Here is a 25,017-nt window from a genome sequence, read left to right as displayed (position 1 = left end):
ATTTTTGGAAAAAACTTAAATTTAACGATAGCTCCAAACAAACCATAAATTTAATAGAAGCCAACAATAATGTATTGAACAATGAAATCGATAAAGAATCGTATTTAGATATTAGCAGTACGCAAAATGAAATCGTATCTAGTAATGTTAGCGAATTTGGAAAAAGCGTAATAGTTGATGAATCCGGTGAAAGTAAATCAGCAGTAGACCCACCAAATTCAAATAAACAAATAATAAAAGATGTAAACCCATTACACGACTTTCTTTTATGGCCAAAACAACCAATCACGAAAATAAGGCTGAAACAAGTTGAACGATTACCGAGCGTTGTAACTTCAGCCAAATGGTTAGAGTTTCAAATAACTAGAGAAAATGCAAAGGAAGAAGAAGATATCAAACAAATTGAACGTAAAAATAAAGCTGAAAAAAAAGAATTGAAAGAAATGGAAAAACAAGAAAAATCTAAAAGAAAACAAGCTGTAACAAAAGAAAATGAAAATAAAAGACAAAAAAAAAAACATTTAAAAAAAAAATTTTTGAAGAAAAAAAATCTAAATTCAGAAAAAAGCTTTGATGGATAATTTTATAACGAATGTCTTCTTTGTTTTGTAATCATATTAAATTTATGTATTTGATTCTTGATTTAAATATATAAAAGTAAAATTAAAATATACGATTTTTTTTCATACACGGTAGGTGGAGAATCGATTACGGTAGGTGGTGCTTTATCACGGTAGGTGAAGAAACGTACTAGATCTTACAAAAAATTAAAAATAACATTAAAAAAATAACTTTATTCAAATTCGAATTATATAATTTAGTTAATAATTGAGTATAAAATATTAATTCGAAAACCCTAAATAAAAATCTGTTATGGTTTTGGAGTTAAGAAGTTTTGAAGTTAAAAGTTTCTAAAAGTCGCGGTAGGTGGTGCCATGACCCTAAGATGAATCAAACGGTAAAGAAATCCATCTAAAATATAAAATTATTTTAAAATTCAAATAAAAATTTCACTTATTGCCCTGACACCTTTAGGCAATAATTTAAACATTTTTGTTGTTCCCAGGCTTTTATCATCGCGGATTTTTGGGAAGCATAATTTTCGTGATAAATAAGAATATACATCAACTTGATTCATGCATTTTTCAAAGACCTAAAAAAAACTTACCTTTTGCAATAATCATCAAAAGAAGTATTGCACAGATTAAACAATCTACAAGTTTTTCTTTTAAATATCAATATTCGAAATAAGTTAATTATTCGAAGTTAGTAAACAACTTAATTACTCAAAGTTCAACTACTTTGAGTAATTAAGTTGTTAGTAAAAACCCTATTTATTTCTATTGATCGAATTAAATTGCGATATTTAAAAGCAAAATTTATAGGTTATTAAATCTGTTTAATACTACTTTTAATGCAAGTTAATATATTATATTATTATTTTATCAAACACCCTCTGTAAATGTGTTTATAAGGTAAAAATACATAGAAATAGTTTAAGATATATAAAGAGAGAATAAAGTATATCACATGATAATATTTTCTTCAAGAGTATTTTTGAAAATTGTTCGCTGTTGCTTTGCATTCCAACATTGAATTGCCTGTACTAAAATTTAATACGTATCTTTAGGAATTATATTTTCTGAAATACTATTTTTCACTTTCTTTTTATCCTGAACTAAGTTTTCATATTTATTTTATGGATCTTACATAATTCCTTTATATCATCTTAAAATGAATATTTTAATGAAAAATAGTTAAGCTGAGAATTGATGATTTCAAAAGTTACTTTATTATTTAATAGACGGATAAATAGGTTCATTTTATTTTGTTGTTGTATGTAAGTCGATATCTCCCGAACTTTAAATAGAGAGTTTATATAGTTTTTGCTATACTAAGAGATATTAAAAAATGATTTAACTGCATTTCTTCCAAGTTTATTAAGTCTTTGCATTGTTGACTCTCTATTTTCACAGAGTTCCAGACCATGCGTTAGCTTCGGAACTGCTAAAGATGTATATAACTCAATAATTGAAGATGGATATACAAGCCGGATACCAGATTGAATCAGAGTTTGCACTATTGTTTGGAAATTTCATACCCTATTGTTAATATTTGTTCTATTGAGTGAGGCAAAAGTAGATTTTTGTGTATCCCAAATAAAGCCTAGATGATTAAGTTTTTCATTTGGTATTATTTGATGGTCGTCTAGGGTTATCTTGCAATTAGTTAATTGTCTTTTTCCCGAAAGCAACAGTTCCGTTTTGACAGCATTGAGCTTTATGCCGTTTAAGTTATAGTAAATATTACACGTTGTAATCAGCCTTTCAAGACTAGATAGAGAAGAGCTAAGAAGAATGATGTCGTCAGCATAAGCAACAACACCTGTGAAGTTTCCATGTATAGAAATACCCACAACGTTATCATATAATGAAGTCCAAGTAACATAATTAGTGACGTTGTGCGCGCTTGATCCGGCATTCTTGAAAATTTGAAATGCAATTTTTAGCGCTTGATTAATAATTTACTAAACATTTAAGAATTCTCCACTAACATCAGCACTGTAATATCTTAGTAAAATCTACTTTACTATTTGAAGCTGATAAATATTTACCTTTACTGACAACTAGCAACCGCTCTAGATCCTTTATTCTCAAAACTTTAAATTTATATATACAATGTTTATATATATATACAATTTAAATTTATATATAAAATATATTTAAATTTATATATACAATGTTTATATATATATATATATATATATATATATATATATATATATATTATATATATATATATATATATATATATATATATCAAATTTGTATATACAAAGTCCTTTAAATTTATATATACAATGTTTATATATATATATATATATATATATATATATATATATATATATATATATATACATATATATATATATTATACTATATATGTATATATAATTATTATATATACATGTGTATTATAATATATATATATATATATATATATTATATATATATATATATATATATATATATATATATATATATATATATATATATATTATACTATATATGTATATATAATTATTATATATACATGTGTATTATAATATATATATATATATATATATATATATATATATATATATATATATATATATATATATATATATATATGCGTATGTATATAATCTTTTTTTATATACATCATCTTTTAGTTTTTTAAAATGAATGAACAAGAAATACAGTTTCATATAGCAGCAGTTCAGGGAAATTTATCGCTTGTTCAAAGTTATTTAAAAGATAAAAATGCAATAAATGTTGATTGTACAGATGAGGTAAATTTTTATTACAATTTTCTGAAATATTCAAAAAGTGCATAAGTAAATTATAAACAAATAACACCTCTGTTTATATTATTTAAGTAATTAAAAAAAGTTAGATGCATTGGCTTGTTGAGGATAATAGGTGTTTTTACAGACAAAATAAATTATTGAATCATTGAGTTGCCAACTTGAACAAAGTTGATTGACTTGCCAATTTACTTTCAATTAACTTAATTTACAACAAAAAAAATTTTGTTTTGCTTTTAAGCATTAATGAAACATTAATGTTAAGCTGTTTAACATAAATAGAACTTATTTTATTATTAGTGTTATATTATTCAAATCTTATAAGAGCTTTTAGCATATTTGTTTCAAAAATTAACTCATTTATTTTGCAAATTTAGACACATTAAAACTAAAATATGTTATAGTATAATGAGTGTTTTCTTGTAATGAATGTTTATAGTATAATAAATGTTTATAATGAATTTAAGTTCATACTGTGAGTATTTAGAAATAAAAATATATTTTGTTATAACACTTTAGATCAATAATAATATGTTCACTATTGTCAAAGCAGTGTTGCAGTTATAATCTTTTGAACTTTGGCAATTCATGCCAGGAGAATTGTTGTCCTGGATAGTTTAGTTAGAGTTGTTACAAAAAATTGGAGAGTGGTCTTTTCTTAAACAGAAAAAACAGTTTTCAAATTTACTTAAATTTGTAATTTTTAAACTTATGAAAAACTAATAACTTATGAAAAAATCAAAGGAAAAAAAGGTGGTACTCTTTAGTGCTTAATATGCAGAAGTTGATGTTTAATAGTTTTGGGAAAATCTTCCCACCTACCCTGAGCTTATAAAGATCCCCTCCCCTCATTTATTACATTTTACTTGTTATGAACAAAGAAACTGTATCTCAAATCTAAAAAAAAATTTCCATCTTCCCCCATTTATTACATTTGGATAAAATTTCCCATCCATCTATTTATTCCCACCCCACATTGTATTAAGTACCTAAGAGTAGTTAGACAGTAATGAAATGGAACAGCTTTGACCATATCAAATTGTTCCTTTAGTTGTTGCTGACTTGCTTTTTCTATTTTCTTGGTAATTTTATAAAATCCGTTGCTAAATTTCAAAAATTAATTAACATTTTACTGGGGATGAGTTGAATTATAAAGATTTTGAACAATTTAGTTAAAGTTATCACAACAGAAATAAAAAACATTGTCAAATGTACAATTTTTAGATAAATTTAATGAAGAAATTTGGAGTCATAATCTGAATTTTTTATTTAATGTTTCTAAACATTTTAATAAATTTGTATTACTATACTTAACAAGTTTTGACTTTTTTTTGACCTGACTAATTTTAATGAATAATAAACAGTTGTTTTTTTATTGACCAGCCAACAATTGGTTGAGACAATTATTGGTAAGAAAGATCAATATTTAATAAAGTTGTTTACCATCACTTTCTGCATTTCATTATTTTATCACTTTCTACATTATATGTGCCACAACATGCTTTATATGATGAGCATTTATTATTTAATTTAATTTACTGAAAAACATCCTGATCAATTAAGCTCAGTGAATGGGAAAATTTTCAGAAAATTAATAAAAACCTTGTTAAACAATAATCAGTAAAATTGGTAAAATCAAAGTTCAAGTCATTAAATTTATAAAATTTAATGACTTTGAACTTATTGTTTTTAAGCCCGAAGTCCTTGTCGCCATTATCTAAGGACTCCAAGTTCAAAAACTAAAATTTTTTTCCATTTCCATAAGGTTTTTTATATTTTTAGAACTCCTGGATACTGAAAACTAGATAAATAAAAAAAGAGCAAATAATCTTTTTGTGACTTTCAAACCGTAATCTTTATTGGGACTCCGCATCATAGGAAAATTTAATAAATGAGGGGAGGGAGAAGGGGAGGGGAGGAGGCATCTTAATAAACTAAGAGTAGGTGGGAAAATTTACGAAAAGTTATTAAACTTTAAAATTATCAACTTCTTTATATTAAGCACTTAAGAGTACCACTTTTTTTTCCTTAGATATTTCATAATTCCAGTTTATAAGTTACAAATTTAAGTAAACTTGACAATGTTTGTTTCTGTTTAAGAAAAGACCACTTTCCAATTTTTTGTAACAACTCTAGCTAAACTATTCAGGACAACATTTATATAAAAAAAAGAAAATCAAGCTGCATCAGCATTTTTTTAATTAAACTCGCCCTAGTAAAATTGCAATAAAGGTCAATATTATAAGTGTTATGTTTATTTTTAAATATTTCAAGTTGTGTTATTGGATTCCTTGCCTCAAAATATGTAGGTGTACACATTTTTAGCTTTCCATTGCACACAGAACAGAAACAAAAACCAAAGCTATTTTTTTAAATGATTTTGTTGGTTTAAGGCAAAGTTTGAATAGTCATATCTTTGAAACCATTTGGAATTAGATGATAAAATTTTGGTAATGTTCATAACTTATTAAAATCTTTGATTGGTGTAAAAATCAGCAAAATCTGAGACTTAGGGTTGCATTTTATAAAAAATTTGGATGTTTTCACATGGAATTGCCATAAAAAGTATAACAAAATACTGTTATAACAATTAAGCATTATTATAAGAACTAAAGTTTTTAAGTAACATAATCATTTAAATATATTGTCTTTCATCTTTCTCTGGTTTATTACTATCTTATCAATGGTAATAAATTATTGGCGGCTTTCTCTGTCGTCAGTTTCTTCCTTAGTGTCAGCAACTGTTTTGGTTTCTTCCTCCCTTGCAGTAAAAATACTTTAATATTCTGATTCGCTTTCATAACCGTCATTCTATGCACTGATAATAATTTTACTTAAAGCACTTATAGAATTTGAGGCAGGAGCTATTCTTATATCTTGCACATGTCTTGGTGCACCGTCAATTTCAATATTTGTATTTGTGAGTACATTAATAGCAGTACCAATTTTCCAAACTGAGGTGCACTTTACATCAGCCAGGCAAATGTAAATTTTTTCTTCAATTCTATAAGTTGCTGTAACCCTGTAAAAAGCTGTAAATTTGCTGTAATTAGCTAACCCTGTAATTAGCTGTAAATATTGCTGTAAATAGTTGCTGTAATCTTTTCTGAATTTTAATGTTTTCTCCCCTTGATTTGGTAAACATCAGACATACTTATTTTTTTGCATTCCCATTCCCACTTCTCGCCATTGTTGGTGTTGTATTGTACCAAAATATGGTTAGCAATGGGCATATTTGTGATCCCTTCCAGGGCTATTATTTGCGCTAGAAAAAAGGACAACTTTGAAACTTTTTCAAATGTTTTTGCTAAATTTTGCTGTTTTTATCAATAAGCCAGAAAACTAGTTTATTTAATTAAAATTAGGTATTTCATTACAATTTTGTTTCCTTTTCTTCTTCTTATTTTTTTTTAAGTTTAGCTTTAAATTATTGAAACGCTTTAAAAGTTAAAAAAATTCAAACTGCCGTGGTCAATATGTCTAAATTTCTCAAAAGTAGATAAACAAGGCGTGCCACTGCATACGCTTGTCGGGTTGGACTGAACAAGAAATGATCAGGTTCTAAAGACTGTTTTCTAATCTCTATATCTGTTGAATCTTTGTTTTGTAAAATGATGGCATCAAGTGTACCAATATTTGACTCAAAAAGTGATATACTTCTATTAGCTGCTTCGCCATGCGAAAGCAAACAGTTTGCTAGCTTTTAATAGTTTGAGATTTCGTAAACCATAACCTTTTTGAGCTCCCCTAAATATTGAGTTTTTAACCGAAGAATATTTAATTGTCTTCCATAAAGCCAGTATACTAGTATCCATGTTATGCAACAGCTCATATTTAGGGATTATATGTACAAAAACAAATGCTGGGTGATGATTTCTGCAGTTAATTTATTTTGAATAGGGTGCAATATGTTGCATCTCCTCTGCAACCCAGACCTAGATGTTAAATGAATTAGTTTATACTTTTTCCAACAAAAGTCATCTGTAATAAAAGGACTTTGTCACATTATTTTTCTTGGTAAGTATATACTAAAATGGGTAATAAATAAAATATGTAAATGTAAGTATGTAAAATAAATATAAATATGTACTAGAAATTTATATACCCTTATAAATTAAAAACCTCACCCTAGCTTACCCTATTCTTCAGAATAAAGAAGAAACCTAAATAAACAGATTTACCTTTCCCCGCTCATTGTATTGATACCATCCATACCATGAAACCTTAAGTTATTAATGTTGATGTCTTTTGAAATTAATGCTTCTTGAATTCTTTTACAGAGTGCTTCATTCCCCTTACTACCAATAACTTCTACTAGTCCTAGGAATTCTTCTTTTACTTTGTTGTCATTGTTTATGTAGCGGACAGAAATCGACAAATCGTCTTGCTCAGCCATATCAGTTGTTTCGTCTGGTAAAAGGCTGAAATCAACAGCATTTATGAGGCTTGTTATTAAACCATCCTCTAAATTGTTGCTTAAACACTTGATGAAGCTGTCAACAGATATTATGGATGTATTGATGCATTTTTTGAAGATGTTGATAAATGTGTTTCGATGTCTGTATTACCAATATCTTTTATGTATGGACAAATCCTTTGCGTGCAATGAAATATACAGTTTTCAACAACTTTTGTATGATCTTTCTGTTTTAGTGCTTTTGTTTGGCTTTAGCGATTTCGGCTCCATGCAAAGCAAGTTTGTATACAGAACCTTTCTCTACGGATCTCTTGATATATTGCTGTTGTTTTAAAGCAATCTAAATGCTTTGCAGTTAAAAAATGCAAGTTAAATGTGCATTTTGGGTGATCCCATAATTTCACACATTTATTTTTTAAAATGAATACGTTCTATTGCGTTTCAAAAGAAAAAGTAGAAACAAAGTTTAATTAAATATATCAAAACATTTAGTTAAACAAATAAATACTTCTGAAGTTAAGTAAATTTAGTAAACTTGCTTAACATAAATTAAATAGTAAATTTTGTTTAATTACATAACTATAAACAGTGTGCATTTTTTCTAAATGCATGAATAAATAAGTTCTCGTCAGTGTGGCATGCTTCTATAAGAAAAATAATATAAATATATACCAAAATTGTTACATTTTTATTATGAACTTTAAATTTTTTTGATAGACAAAAACTTTTAATTATAAGACATTTATAGACCTCATATACTAATCTGATGTAAAAAAAAAAAAAAAAGTACCTTCCTAAATAAATCATTAACTTATTATTATAAATAATTTTATGCTTATAACTGCCATTATAATATTAGATATTATTATTATTTTTTCATAGTAATTATTGTAAACATACTTATTATTATTACTATTACTTTAATTTGTATTAATTTTTTTTAACTTATATTATTATAATATATTATTATTACTATTATTATTGTTATTATTAATATAATCAAAACTATTGTAAAAATGATTTATGGAAAATAAATAGCTTGTTGTTGTTGTTGTTATACTGCTAAAACGGTATGGAATTCCTTCTGGATACGGCCCTGCCTTCAGCTGTTCATTTTACTGTGCAAAAGTTACACTCCACAATCCCATTTTCTGATGGTCAAAAGGGACATCTATACATCTTTTTTACACACCATTTCTCACACACCATTTCTCACACATTTTGAGAATTCACTGGATCTAAACACCACTCATCAATAGTTCTTGTGGTGGCCATGCTCCCTAAATACAGAATCCAATTGACTAACTATACTTTTGGCATTTTCGTGAGGCATCTTTCTCCAAACTGCAAATTGACTTGGACTACAGTCAAAGATTTTTAAATATATGTTGACCCTTTGTAGTAAGTCACATCACAAGCAATATGATACCATGCATCTGGTACATCTAACACTCCATGTTCCCATTTTATTGGTTCTAGATCAATTGAATTATATTGATAACATTTTTGCACACATTCTTCACATCTTTTCTCAATACATGTGAGAATCTTTGTTGCGCTGTAAACAGTGTCGGATTAATGCCAAAATGATGCTTTGAGTAACAATTTAAAACTTTTTTCTGCAACACTTACTCAATATAGTTCTTTGTAAAAGCTCATTTAACCAGGTCTTCGGAACTCTTGTCAACACTTCAGCTTCGTTTTTTGAGTTTGGAAGCCATTTCAATGCTGTGTTCATATTATATTTTATTAAGTTTTGTAATAGTGAAAATAATCATTTAATTTCTGATAATCCATTTGATTGAACCATATGACTTTTAGTCAGCATACTTTTAAACTACCCATGAGCAGTTACTGAATCAGTGAATATTGATAAGTTTTTTATATTCCATTTAGCGGGTAGGTTTATCCCACACACCACAGCATCTAACTTGGCAATATTGATATGCATGAGTTGCTTCAGTAATGCCTGCATCAGTTTTACAAAGATGTGTAATTCTATTTCTTTGTGACTACCCTCTGATGCTATCACAAAATCGGATCAATTTGTATTTGCATATAGAAGCATCTAAGATCAAGCATATAAAATATGTCACCAATAATTCTCCAACTTCTCATTGGTTTATCACATGTGTCGCTTCAGGCATTATGTGATTTAACATACTAATTCAACTCGCGAAAGTCAAAAACAGGTTGTATCTTCCCTTTATTTTTCTGTTCAACTGCCATTAACAGGACAATCCATTCTGTATTTTTTCATCTTTGTTGCATAGTTTCAACTAACCATTTTTTACCCATGAGTCCATCTCTTCATTAAATTGAATTATTAACTGGGGTTTTACCTTGTACTGCGCAATGAAACTTTTCAGTTGTGGTTCACCTTGTTTTTATTTATATTTTTGAACCATCAAAATAAACATTAAAATCTTTGTCCATTATACCAACAGATTGTCCCTCAACAGTTCTGTCCCTCTTTCAAATTTTATTTACAACTTATATATATAAACAAAAGTTCCCGAAGGCGTAGTTATATACAAAAATAGCTTATGACTAGCGGTAATATAGTACAACAATTAAGTATCATAGCAAGTAAAACAATAAACTGTTATAACATTTAATTAGAATATTGTTTATCTGAAGCAATTAAAATCCATTAATTAAAAAATTAAAAATACTTTAATACATTGTAGTTAAAATTCAATACTTAACAATAAGAAAGTATTTTTATCTTGCACTTTCTATAAACCACATTTTTCATTAATTTAAATACCCTTTAATAAAATAGTTTTAGCCTTTTTTAAATAACTACATATAATATACTAACTACATATTTCAATTAGGTATTTTTAGTATAGGGAATTTTAAAACAATTAGTAGTTGTGTGCTATATGCAATGCTATCAGGCAGGCTAAATCAACATGATGGTATCAACCATCATGATGCTTGATACTTGATTATATAATCTAGTTAAGGATTAAGCGTCAGTATAACTCAGGCTATGTTAAGAAGCATTATACAGTAGTAAGTGACAAGGGCCCTGGCTGAAAATGAAATTTTTTGCAAATCCGGCCCCTGCAAATTTATAGGATTTAGCATTTAATACTTAATATATGACTGGCATTCAAATTTATAACACTTAATACAGGCTGGCATGAAATCTTTTGTTCCCTCTTGGCAGTTCCAGGTCAAGCCTCACTCTCCTCCGTGGTTTTCCTCACACTGTGCTGCTGCGATTGCCAATCGAAACCGTTACTTCCATATTTATCAGCAAAACAACTCTCTAGAAAACAGACGTCTGTTTATTACCGCTAGAAACTATTGTAAAAAGGTTTTGTCTAACGCCAAAGCCCACTATTCTCAGGTCATGAAATCTCGTATCTCATCTCAAAAATTAGGCTCTCGTGACTTCTGGAGAATCTTTAATAGTACTAATAATAAGGGCAAATCTTTAATTCCACCTCTCTTGTATGGTTCAGACTTTGTCACCTCACCTAAAGACAAAGCTGAATTATTTGCTAAAAATTTTTCATCAATATCATCTTTTGATTCCACTAGTTGCATTCTACCTGATATAGCAGTCAAACAGGTTGATCCATCGCTTGATATTCGTATCACTCCAGCTTTTGTATCTAAAGTAATTTCCTGCCTAGAATCTTTTACAGCTTGTGACCCGTACAACATAATTGTTATCGTCTTGCAGAAGTATTCTCCGGAGCTGTCATCTACACTCTCAAAACTATTCAACAAGTGCTTATCAGAGTCTTGTTTTCCAGCCTGCCGGAAAGCGGCATCTGTTATCCCCATCTTCAAAAATTCTGGAGAGCGATCTGATTTGTCTAACTATCGTCCCATTAGTCTTCTTCCTATTATAAGCAAGGTTTTTGAATCTTTAATTAACAAACACTTAATCTCTCACCAATCTAATAACTTACTTTCTGACCATCAATATGGATTTCGATCTTCTCGTTCTACAGCTGATTTGCTAACAGTATTAACTCATTGGTTTTATTGTGCATTAGATAAAGGTGGAGAGGTTAAGGTCATCGCTCTTGACATTTTAATAAAGTTTGGCATCTTCTCCATAAGCTTTCTTCTTATGGTGTATCTGGCAATATCTTTAAGATTATTGAATCCTTTTTTTCCAATTGTAGTATAAAAGTTGTCCTTGATGGACAGCACTCTTCTTCTTATTCTGTTACTTCAGGGATTCCTCAAGGTTCTATCCTTGACCCTATTCTCTTTTTAATTTACATTAATGATCTTCCAGATATTCTCACATATATATGGTGGCATTGTTTGCTGATGATACTACCATTTATTCTTGTTGTGATAAGAAACCAACACTCTCTGATTGCTTGGAGGGAGCATTTGAGCTTGAAAAGGATCTCACTTCTGCTACAGCATGGGGCTCACAGTGACTGGTGAACTTCAATACAGATAAAACTCAATTTTTTTCAGCCAATCGTTATCGCAATAATTTAGATCTTTCTATATTTATGAATGGTGATGTACTCGATGAGTCATCTACTCTTCATCTTCTAGGATTAACTCTTACTTCCAATCTTTCTTGGAAACCATATATCAAATCAGTTGCAAAATTAGCATCTGCTAAGGTTGCACCTCTTTATCGAGCTTTTTTACTTCGGATTCTATTCTCTATCTCTATAAATCTCAAATCCAGCCTTGTATGGAATACTGTTGTCATATCTGGGGCGGATCTTTTAATGATGCCCTTTCTCTTTTAGACAAGGTGCAAAAATGCATTGTAAGCATAGTTGGACCTGCTCTTGCAGCTAACCTCCAACCATTATCACATCGTCGTAATGTTGCTTCTCTTTCTTTTCTACAAATACTATAATGGGCACTGCTCTAAAGAGCTAGCGTCTCTTGTGCCATCTACTAAAATTCAATTTTGTGTTACTCGTCATTCAATTAAGTGTCATCCTTTTTCTGTGACTGTTCCTAAGTGCTCCAAAAACGCTTATTTGTCTAGTTTTTTTCCTTGAACATCAGCTCTTTGGAATTCTCTTACTTCATCTTGCTTTCCTTATTCATATAATTTGCAATCTTTTAAGTCATCCGTCAATCGTTATCTTGCTCTACAATCTTCATCTCTTCTCTTCCAGTAACTTCCAACTTTAATTAGTGGTTGCTTGCAGCCTTGTTGGAAGCGAAGATGTTTTAAAAAAAATATTATAATTTTATGCTTACATTTATTATTTATTAAATACTGGCATACATTTATATATTTTCAAACTCTAATTTACTTCCAAAAATATTGCAAGCAACCACTATTAAGTTATGAATACTAGGAAACATATAACTGAAGACTTAAAACGTTGTAAGTTGTACAAAGAAGATAAACATGAAGATGGATAAGGTTTTTTTGATGTTCAAGGAAAAAAAACTGAATTAATAAAAGTTTTTATAGCATGAAGGGACAGATACAGTAAAAGAATGCAACTTGTTTAATAAAAAGTCGAGAAAAATGTGTTTTGGTTTATCAAAAAAGAAAGAAATGCAACCTCACAACAATAGGAGAGTAGCTCAAGATTGGCAGATAAAGCAGGTCTAATTACATTAACAATGTGCTTTTAGACTTTGTCTGAGAGTAAGAGGGTTGTTATTCGTCAATATAGGAATTAAAATTTGGGACATAAAGCAATATGCATAATTTTCTTAAAGAACAATTGTAACAAAAATATTTTTATTATATTTTAGGCTACCTGAATAAATTAAGTATATACATTTTTATCATTTTATTTTTTTGCGTAATAATATCGCTACAGTTTGAAAAATATACAATAATTTTCAAAACACTATACTCTAGCTAGAAATAATTGATGACTACCATTTCTCATCAAAAATATGTTAAATATGAGTCGTAGAAGAAGAAGAAGAATATTTCACTTGAAATACTCATAATCAATTTGTTTTCATAAAAATAACTACATGAAATTAATAAATTCTCAACTTCTGTGCGTGACTTCCGTGTGTGATCATTCATGAACTGCTTTTAAACGATTGCTGTGACTATGATACATAGTGCAATCCTGTAACTTTCTAGAAATCTTTACTAATGTTTAAAATATTAAAAAAAACAGTATACTGCTGAAATTCATATTTTCCAAGGAATTAAAGTTTATTTATCTAGCAACTAGAATTTAAGTTTTTTTTGTTCTGTGAGTGATTCTGCTTCGAACTTTATTCATTCTTTATTAACATTACTAATGTATACCATTTTTTGTTTACAAAACATTTATATAGACTAATATTAAATGAGAGTAAATTGGAGATAGCCAGTTTTATTTTTATGAAAATAATAGACAAAATATGCAGATTATTTTTATGAAAACAATAGACAAAACAAAGCATGCACAGAAACAAGTTTCTGTGCATGCTTTTTTGGAAATGCCCATATATATATATATATATATATATATATATATATATATATATATATATATATATATATATATATATATATATATATATATATATATATATATATATATATATATATATATATATATATATATATATAATATATATATATATATATATATATATATATATATATATATATATATATATATATATATATATATATATATATGTATATATATATATATATATATGTATATATATATATATATATATATATATATATATATATATATATATATATATATATATATATATATATATATATATGGGCATTTCCAAATAATAATATATTATTATTATTTTTTTCAAATATGAACTAAATTTTATTTTGAAAAAAATATTTTTTCATGAAACGTAAAATAATGTTTGTTTATTTTCATATCATTTTACAGTTGGTTTTTGGTTATTTTATTAACTGTTAAAAAAATTTTTCTTATTTAATTTGTGAACTCATTTTAATAATGTTTTTAAACAAGAAAGAGTTTTTTGTTGTTGTTTATCAGTTACCGATAACATATTCGTGATCATAATTTATTTTCATAAATTAAACGAACGTCATTAAAACTTTACGTTATTGAATTAACAATAAACAAAATATCTTATCAATAAAATATTTACATCTAAATAAATCGTGCATTTTTTAAACTATTATGACTAAAAATAAATTTTATATTTAAAAGGAATTATATATTTAATTCCTTAAGATAAAACTTAAAACACTTAATTTTTTCCAACTAATTTTTAACAACAACAAAAAAAATTATGAAACAAGCTGTTTCTTTAACAAAAAATCTATTAGTTTACAATTGCGGTTAAATGCTTTTACTTACGACTTTATTTCTTCTGAATAAATGTCACGTTTACGACAATCAAAAGATAATTTAAATATTCTAAAAGATATAAGTTTTTGCGTAGCGCAAAAATGCGAGCTGCGTAACGCTTCTTAACAAGGCCTGATATATATATATATATTAGTTTTATCTTTTATCAGTGTTACCATATATATATTAGTTGTTACCATATTATATATTAGTTTATACATTGTTACCATATATATATATTAGTATATACATTGTTACCAAATATATATATATATTAGTTTTATCTATTATTGTTGTTGCTTTAATATATTACTGTATTAATAAAAGTATTATATTTTATTCTAGTTTTTTCAACTTAATTACTATTATTATTATCATCTTTGTTTTAAATGCTTTTTTAAATGATAGTGATTCCATCATAGTTTATGATAGCGATAGTGATTCCATTATATTAGCTTAATAATATTGTTTATAGTTTTTGTAATTGTTGTTTTATTATTACTATCATAGTTATAAATTTTACTATAATTATTTTTACTATTGTTTTTATCATTGACTATAATCATTAAAGTTTTCATTATAGATTATATAAGTTATCTTTATATTATAGTTATTATTTGTAATATTTTTAAATTCATGTTATAAATATTAATAATATTATTATTATTTATTAGTGCTCTTTTATTTTAAATTCTTTCTATATTTTATTTACTATTTTGTTATTTTTAGGTGTCACTCCATTGACTAGTTTTTAACTATACGAGTGACACCAAACCTTATTTATGTAAGTTTAACATTTATTATTGTAAGTTTCCATATTTTATGGTAAGATAAATCAACAAAAATAAATTAAAAATAATCTTTTATTATGTCTGCCGACTATTTTATTATGTAAAACATAAGTCTCAATTATAGATTAAAATTCGCAAAAGCAAATAAAATTTTTTTTTTTTTAATTTTAAAAAATGGAGAAGTGTTTTTGTTTAAGAGATTTCTTTTCACAAAAGCCATTAAAATTTTTTGTTTTTTATGAATCGTGTTTGGCATTTTTATGAACATTAAGTTATGTTTACAAATACCTTAATGGTAACTGACAAAATTTTTATATAAATTGTTTATAATTTTTATTAAAAAAATAAAAAATTATCTTTATGTGCTATATTCATTTGAAACAATTCCTTTTTATCCATTTTTTTTCAGAGCTGCAACTATCATTCATAACGCTGTAGTATCATATTCTGCCAGTGTTTAATAGTTTAATGATGGTCTTAATCCTTTATCTTTTCGAAACTAATTTAATTCAGACAAATTGAACATTTGCTTTTAAATAAGCCAATTTTAAATCAAACATTTGCTTTTAACTAACCATTTTTAAACATTTACTTTTAACTAAGGCTGCCAATATGAACTGTTTTTTTGAAGTTTGAACCTGAACAGTTTCGAACTATTTTGGAAAAAAGTTCTTTGAACTTTTTTTATCCTTTTTTTTTTTTGAAATAAAAAATGCAAGATACGACAAGAAACAAGTAGTAAATTTATTTATTTATAATTAACAAATTTATTTATAGTTACCCACTTTCTTTCTCAACACTAATTTAATTTGAAATAAAAATTTTTTTTTGACAAAAATAGTATTATCACTCAAAATTTTTAAATGTTTGTTTTTAAAAATTTAATGCATCAACGTATCATCCTGTTACAAGCTTTTTGTTTTTGTTGCAAATAAAAATAAAAAAAATTAAAGCCCTTTTAGCCTCCACAGATATCAAGGGAATAGTTTAAGGAGCACTGAAAAGCATATTCAAATTTTTGAGTCTTGATTTGGTGGCAAGATTTACTATATTGTTTCTTTTTATTTTATTGCCAAACTGATCATCTTGATATCTAAATCTGGGTAACAAGTATTTCATTAGATGTATTAAATTAATGTTTTGCCTTTTTTCAAATTGCTGTTTTACAAGCTGACTAATAGGTGTGTTTGCTACAGCTAACTTTTTTCTTATAAATTGGATTGGATTATAACAGAGAAGGTAACAAATCAGCATCTTGTTTGGAAAGTGCTTCAATTGTTAGTTTTAGTGGTTTTAGGACAGTACAAAGACTGTTAATTTTATCAAATTCACCTTTGGAAGGATTGTAAAGTCAATGCTTTTGTCTATCAAAGCTATTTTTATTTCTTTTTGAACTTGCAAAAAACGTTCTAACATGGCAATTGTGCTCCTCCACCTAGTCCTTGCGTCACACATTTAAATCTTTTCTTTACCATTTGTTTTAACAATATTAGGCTAAAGATCATCATTGTTGCTTAGGGATGATCTACAAAATATTTGAACTGTTTTTCTAATTTTGGTTCTTGAAATTCATTTGGCAATGGTGGTATTAAACCTTCATTTGATGTTTGAATATTTTGAGCACATTCAATTGAACTTTCATCTTATTTCTTGCTGTTATCATCATCAACATCATCAGGAATATTTGATTTTTTTTTGGTATGATTGGTATCTACAAGTCGATTTTATTATTTATTTATTTACTCCCAACAAGGCTGCAAGCAACCACTATTAAGTTGATGTTACTAGAAAAAAAAAGAATAGAGTTATAGAGCAAGGAAACGGTTGACAGAAGACTTGATCGATATTATCGTAACATGATTGACAACATTATTGTGTAGTAATCTAGCATGATTTTTTTTGAAAAGCACATCAATTACTCATAGATGTAATGCATGATTGTAACACATTTAATGTACAGGTTTTGTGTTATTGCCAATTTTTTTCATTAGATTTGCTCCATCAGTAACAGAGTCCATGAGTAACAGAGGCAATATCTTTGTCTAAATCTAAATATAATGAATCAAGTTTTTAGTAATTAGTTCAATGACTTTAGCTGCTGGCATTGTGCCATGCACCCTCTACATTCCAAGAGATTGAATCCTTTGTTATAATGAACATTCAAGTTCATATATCTCCTGTTTTTAACTGATGTGTATTCTTCAAATGTAAGGCTAATTTTACCATTATTCAGAATGATTTGTTTCAATGAACCAAATGCTTGTTTCTTGACTAAGTAAAAATATTTCATAACTAAATCACAAACAGTTCAATGACTTTTTGGGATGTTATATCCTTGAGCACAAAACGCTGATCATAAAACTTGACTATTAGCAATTGTTGTAAAACTTAATCCATTAAGTGCAGTCAATCTGCTCAAAATTTCAGGTAAAGTTTTAAGCCTAGAACTGAAAGAGTTTTCATTTCTTGGTATTTTATGAATAGGACTAATTTCAACAGCCTCAGATGCTGAGACATTGTATATTAGAATGTCAATTTTATCTTTCGTTTTTACGTGTCTTGTTATGGTTGCATGTAGTTGAGCCAGGAGTTTTCAATAAAACTTTGCAAATTTTACACTTTGATTGTTGCAACTTTTGAGAAAATTCAAAATAATTCCAAACCTCAGACCTTTTAGATGTGCTAAAGTCCTTTGAAGTAGCCATTTTTAATTTTGAATCAATATTTTTATTTTATTATTTTTGCCTGTACCTTTATTTACATTTTCAGTAAAAAAAATAATAATGCTACCATAAATGGCAATGGCTATGACATCTAAATGCTCTGAGTTTCCAGCCAAACAAAACATAAATAGACCAAAAAGATGATATATTTGTTAGCAGCCCTACTTTTAATGTAGTTTTGAAAAAATCATTGTATACAACTTCAGCGAATCGGCATTAATGACTGTGTAGTGTGCCAGTATGCCATAAAAAAAAAACAATCCCAATGGCACACAAAAATTCATAATAAAATAAACAATGTACAAAATTACAGGACAATTTAAGCAATGCATAACAATGTAAAAAATTCACAAAAATTTGAAAAATTAAGTAATTAAAAAAGTTTTTTTTTTTTTTTAATAGTGAAATAAAAATAAATATAAATAATAGTAAAATTTGTAGTTCTTTTCTATTATTATTTACCATTTTCAAACATTTCTTTTTTAACTTTGTTTAAAGTAGTTTTGGTTTTTTTTGCTGTTCTTTTTTATCTTCAGTTATTTTATTTATTTAAATTGTTTGATCTTGTTTTTACTTCATTGTTGTTGTTTTTTTATTCCTCTGTTTTTGAAATTATTATTATTTTTTTTTTTTACTTCGTTCGTCTTTTTTTATTTCAGTTTCACCATTAAAAAACACCCCCATTTGCAATATCATTGCAAAGAAATTCCAAAAAATTTCCACAGACTCATTTATCTCTTTAAATTGATGCGTTATTGTGGTTTTACCTTGTATTGTGCAACAACTTTTTTTATTTGTGGTTCATGTTGGTTCCATCTATGCCATCAAAGTATGCATCTAAATCTTTGTCCCTCATAGTAACATCAATTTTCTTTCTGAAATATTAGTCGCAATCCCTAGATCAAAGTAAAGTAATTAATTTGGTAAATGATAATAAATGATCACAATTATAAAACTATTATCATAATAAGTCATATCATTACAAGATTTTTGATAAATTACAACAATTATAACTTGAATTTTTTATTTAGAAAAAATTTAATGATTTTTTAGTTTTTTTCTAAAGAAAAAAACTTAAGGTTATTTAAACAAATTTTTTTACAAAAATATAGGCTATCACATAGTTATCTTCAACTTCTGCAATATTTGTTTATTCGTAAAAAAAATTTGCAAGCTATGAATTAAAATAAAAGATTATGTAATGAGATTTTTGAGTTTTATTATTGTTGTGCTTTGCTGATGAATATCTTCAACATAATAATCAATATAATAATCACTATAATTAAATACTGCACTGTTTGATGTCTGTATAGTACTGCACTGCATAATGTCTTTACAGTACTGTATAATATTTGTTCAGTATTGTATGTCTGTACTGTATTGTATAGTTTCTTTACTGTTTGTCTGTGGTGTACTGCATTTCTTTATAGTAATGTTTAATGTCTGTACAATTCTGGATATATTCTGTACTATATATATCTGTATGGTAGTGTATAATATCTGTACAGGGCAATGTGTCAGTACTGTACCACATAATTTTTGCACAATACTATAAGTCTGTACTGTATAGTGTCTGTATTAAACTGTATGTCTTTTAGAGTAGTATATAATATTAATTTTGATTTAATTAGTAATTATAATTTTATGATATCAGCATTTTGATGATGTTATATCTGATGTTGTCAAATTATTTTCATTCAGGATGGAACTACTGTTTTAATTCTTGCTGCTGCTAATAATCATCTTCCTATTGTAAAAGAAGTTCTTATGTGTGGGGCATCAGTTAATGCAAGAAGAAAGGTACATTTCGAAAAAAAATCCTAATTTTTGTTTTATGGTGTTAAAGAAACTTACCTAGGAATAGGAAATCGTGGCTTTGTTAAAAAGTGTTATGCTGTATGCATGTTATGTATAAAATGAAGGTTTTACCTACACATTAAGCCATTTGCGTTACGCCACAACTTTTTTCAATTAGGTTATTTAAACAGTCTTTTAAAATAGTTTATGCAGAAAAAATTTGGCAGTAAATAATTGTTGTAAAAACCATTTTCACTGCAATTGTGAAATAATTTTTTTTGAATAAAAAAACAAATAGTTTAAATAAATTTTTTTCTGCTTTCCGTTTTTAAAAAAATTTTATTTTATTGTTATTTTATTATACTTAAATGAAATTTATTATTAAATAATATTAAATCTAAAATTATTTTATTATACTTAATTCATTTTTTTTTTGATTTAAAGCACTACGTTTTACTTTTTTTTTTTTTTTTTTACTTTTTAAAGTCTCCAACTATGTTTAAGGAAAAAAAAAAATTTTTATCAAATTTAAGTTCTTTTTTCATGTTCGTTTTACATTTAACTATTTTGTTTATTTATTTATAGTTTCAAATCAATAAATTTTTTTCATCCTGTTACGAAAGTGCTAAAATATAAAAATGCTTAATGTATAACAATGCTGCACTGTATAACAATGCATTACTGGATAAGCCATCAAACTTATTTTATAGAATCTTATAACTTAATGTAGCAAATTTATGAAAAAATAATTTAAGAACATAATTACAAAAGAATGTAACATGGGTGTCACATTGAAAAATTTAAGTATACCATAATATTATGGTCACCGCATGAAAGGGGTTAAATAAAAAAACAATATACAGTATAAGTATGTATCTATCTATATATATATATATATATATATATATATATATATATATATATATATATATATATATATATATATATATATATATATATACCACACATAATAAAAAAAGGAGAAGAAACTCGTCTTTATTTGTTTAAATACTGTACTCTTCAGACCACAATTATCACCAAGAAATGTCTTTAAAGGTTGTTTATTTGTATACGCTTTTAAAGTTGATTAAAGTAGTTTTAGTAGTTGATTAAAGGAGCTTTTATTTACCTCTTTTTCTTTATCTTTTTTTAATTTTAACAATAAGTATTTTTTATCATATAATTGTATTAGCTGGATTAACATATGTTAATGATATTTAAAATAATAGTTGTAAGAGTCTTATGAAAGAACTTGGAAAAGAAATTTTACTTAAAATAAATGCATTTGAATTTACTTTATAAGAAACCCTGCTTAAACATGATTACTTTCCTCAATAGCTTTTTTTTAAATTTTCTTATTTTCTTTAAATTGAAGTTATGTTTATTTACAGATTAAAAACACTTTTGAAAGTTTTGAATTTCAATAAGCATTTTTAATATATCTAATAACTTATTAACAAGAATAAAAGTTATTTGAAAATGAAACTCCCTTTTTTGACATATACATCTTAAATTAAACAATCATCAATAATTAAAGATATAAAGGTCAATAATCACAAAAAAAAAACGATTTTTTGCGCCCTACATATATATATATATATATATATATATATATATATATATATATATATATATATATATATATATATATATATATATATATATATATATATATATATATATATATATATATATATATATATATACACACACATATATATATGTATAAATATATATATATATGTATATATGTATAAATATATATATATATATATATATATATATATATATATATATATATATATATATATATATATATATATATATAAATGTATAAATATATACATATATGTACATATATGTACATATATACATACATATGTATATACATACATACATACATACATACATACATACATACATACATACATACATACATACATACATACATACATACATACATACATACATACATACATACATACATATGAACCTAGAACACAAATTCTAAAGTGTTAATCATTTAAGATAATCTAATCTTAGTAGGTTCAAAAAATTTGGTTTAAGTTATGTAGTTAAAATAAATAAGATTACCTGTGCACAAGAAATATAGATTCTATCACTCATTTATTTGCATTATTATGTAGAAACAATAGCTTTTTATCTGTGTTTAGGTAACAGTCTTAATTGTTTATGTATTTGCTTTGGCTTTTCATCATTAATATCCCATACCTTTTTGATAAATACTTTGATATTCTTTATTTTTTTGATATACTTTAATTGATATTAACTTTAAATGTAATATGAAAAAGCAAATGTCTAACTTGAATAGACATTTGCTTTTTCATTTTATACATTTTCTTTGCAATAAAATACTACCTTTGATTTTGACTTATCAAAGTTCGCATTGTAAGTTTTGTAATGAAAGCATCAGTCGGTTGGAACAAATATTTTAAAGAAATATCTGGCTAGCTAATTTTTAATTATCTGGGACATCCCTAATAATTTTAATTTGATTTTATTTATGCTACTATGTTATGCAAATTTCTGTTACACAATCAAATTTTTAATCAAATTTTGTTCAAATTTTAATTTTGTGAATCAAGTACAATGCAGCTCGATTTCCTAAGTATTTGCTTATTAATAATATTTATTAATATTAATAATATTTATAAATATTATTAAAATTCAGCAATATTTGTTTATTAATAAATAACACAGGTCAACAAAAAAAAAATTTTTTTCTGGTGCCGAGCAAACAATTTGTTTTTTGTATAGTATTTCTCATTTTGATTTCAAATATGCTACTCTTTTTTTACCATCTTGTCAAGTTGTAAAGATATTTAGGTTCAAATCTTAAGTATTTAGGGTAAAGTCCCTAATATTGTCAAAAAAAAAGTTATTCAAAAGTATGTCAACCTGGGTCTCAAAAGAAGCGTATTTTCATAGAGATTTTTAAAATGTTATTTATTTGTAATAAAAATAAGTATTTTTTGTATTATTGCTGAATAACATTCTGTTGACATTTTTTTCAGAGTCTTTAGCATTTTTTCACATAATTTTTTTGTCAATATATTTAAGGAAAAATATTTATGTTTTCTAAAATCTCTATGAAAATACGCTTCTTTTGAAACCCAGGTTGACATACTTTTAAATAACTTTTTTTTCGACAATATTAGGGACTTTACCCTAAATACTTAAGATTTGAACCTAAATATCTTTACAACTTGACGTGATGGTAAAAAAAGAGTTACATATTTGAAATCAAAATGAGAAATGCTATACAAAAAACAAATTGTTTGCTTGGCACCAGAAAAAAATTTTTTTCGTTGGCCTGTGTAATCAATAAATTTGCGTAATTTTTAACTTAATTGATTTTTTGTTTAAGTTTTTAATTTCACACAATCAATATTTTTAAAAAGCACAAATAATGATTTTAAAAGTTAAAGATAGGTTAATTCCATGTCATTTGCCCCAGAAATTTTTGAAAATGTTACCATATATCTCAGATTTTGCTGAATTTTATACACTTAAGAGTAAAATTAAAATTCCTTGAAAATTTTAGTATTTAGTTCCAAGGAGATTCTAAAATATGCCTATTACTTTTAGCAGATTATTTATATTGATATTGGATATATTGATATTAGCCAGGCCCCTTTTGTCCCTTCAGAATCACTACCTTTATTTAAAGGTTTCAAATTACATAACTTAAAAAATTTTTGGTATTTTTACTTTAAAATTTTTATCTGGTTATTTTCAGAAGTGACAAATTCAATGAAATGAGGAATGTAAAAAATTATTAAGTACCAGTAATTATCATTTTAAATAAATTTAGGCAATTTTTTGTTTACCTATTTTTAATGCTCAAGAAACCCATGTGTCTTTGATGATATCAAATTAATATATATTACACACCATTTTATATTCATTGATCTTTCAAAAAATATAAGGATTTTGATCTGCAAGTATATGAATTTCCAAAATAAACAGTTTATTAAATATATAAAAAAAACAAAAACAAATTGTGAATAAAAATGAAAGATTATATTATGTATAAGATTGTTTTAAGAAATAAGTTATAAGAAAATATAATCTTTTTCAAATGCCAAATTTAGATTTCATAAGTAATTTTCATTTATTAAAATGATTTTTAACATGGTTTAAGATTAAATTTAGTTACAACACAGTACTTTAAAATAACTCAATCATGCAATTTAACTTTTTATTGCGTAAATGATAAAGTTAAAGTTAAATTTGTTAGTGTTAAATGTTTTCATTATGCAACGAAGTTACATAACAAGACCTTATATAGTATAAATGTATTGGGCTGTGTGTAGGTTATGTAGTATATATGTAGTGGCTATGTAGTAGCTATGTAGCTGGCTATGTAGTAGCTATGTAGCTGGCTACGTAGTAGCTATATTCTAGAAAGAATAAATTTAAAATGTTATTTAACTAATTTATAAGATTAACTTTTCAAATGAAAGGGGTGTTCCCTTTCAATTTGAAACTACTTTCAATAACTCTGCAATTAATTGTGTTTGTAGAACCTCATTATAAGAGTGTTCCTGGTCCAACAGCAGAAAAACAATCCCAAAACATCTTTTGGCAGGCTTGAAACACTTCAGTGTTCTCTCTTGCAGAAAGACTGAGGCTGCTGACCTACCTTTTC

The 25,017-nt window shown here is 26.1% G+C and overlaps 1 protein-coding gene across 2 annotated transcripts in view; it reads left to right on the top strand.

Annotated features, from left to right (window-relative positions):
• The first annotated feature begins 3,204 nt into the window (after nucleotides 1–3,204).
• The window catches only part of LOC100207907 (ankyrin repeat domain-containing protein 29), a 40,027-nt gene continuing 18,214 nt past the window's right edge, over nucleotides 3,205–25,017 (top strand). Inside the window, exons 1-3 of one of the 2 annotated variants that reach the window (XM_065814132.1) lie at nucleotides 3,213–3,334; nucleotides 15,764–15,818; nucleotides 20,250–20,348. In XM_065814132.1, the coding sequence (XP_065670204.1) occupies nucleotides 20,316–20,348 (33 nt within the window). In that variant the 5' untranslated portion in view covers nucleotides 3,213–3,334; nucleotides 15,764–15,818; nucleotides 20,250–20,315. Of the gene's footprint in view, nucleotides 3,335–15,763; nucleotides 15,819–20,249; nucleotides 20,349–25,017 lie in introns of both variants that reach the window. The other variant, XM_065814131.1, reaches the window with a different exon arrangement.

This window comes from Hydra vulgaris, chromosome 12 (genome assembly GCF_038396675.1).
Source record: "Hydra vulgaris chromosome 12, alternate assembly HydraT2T_AEP".
Lineage (NCBI taxonomy): Eukaryota > Metazoa > Cnidaria > Hydrozoa > Anthoathecata > Hydridae > Hydra > Hydra vulgaris.
Note: the sequence above shows the minus strand (reverse complement) of the source record. Positions and strands in the feature narration are given on the sequence as shown.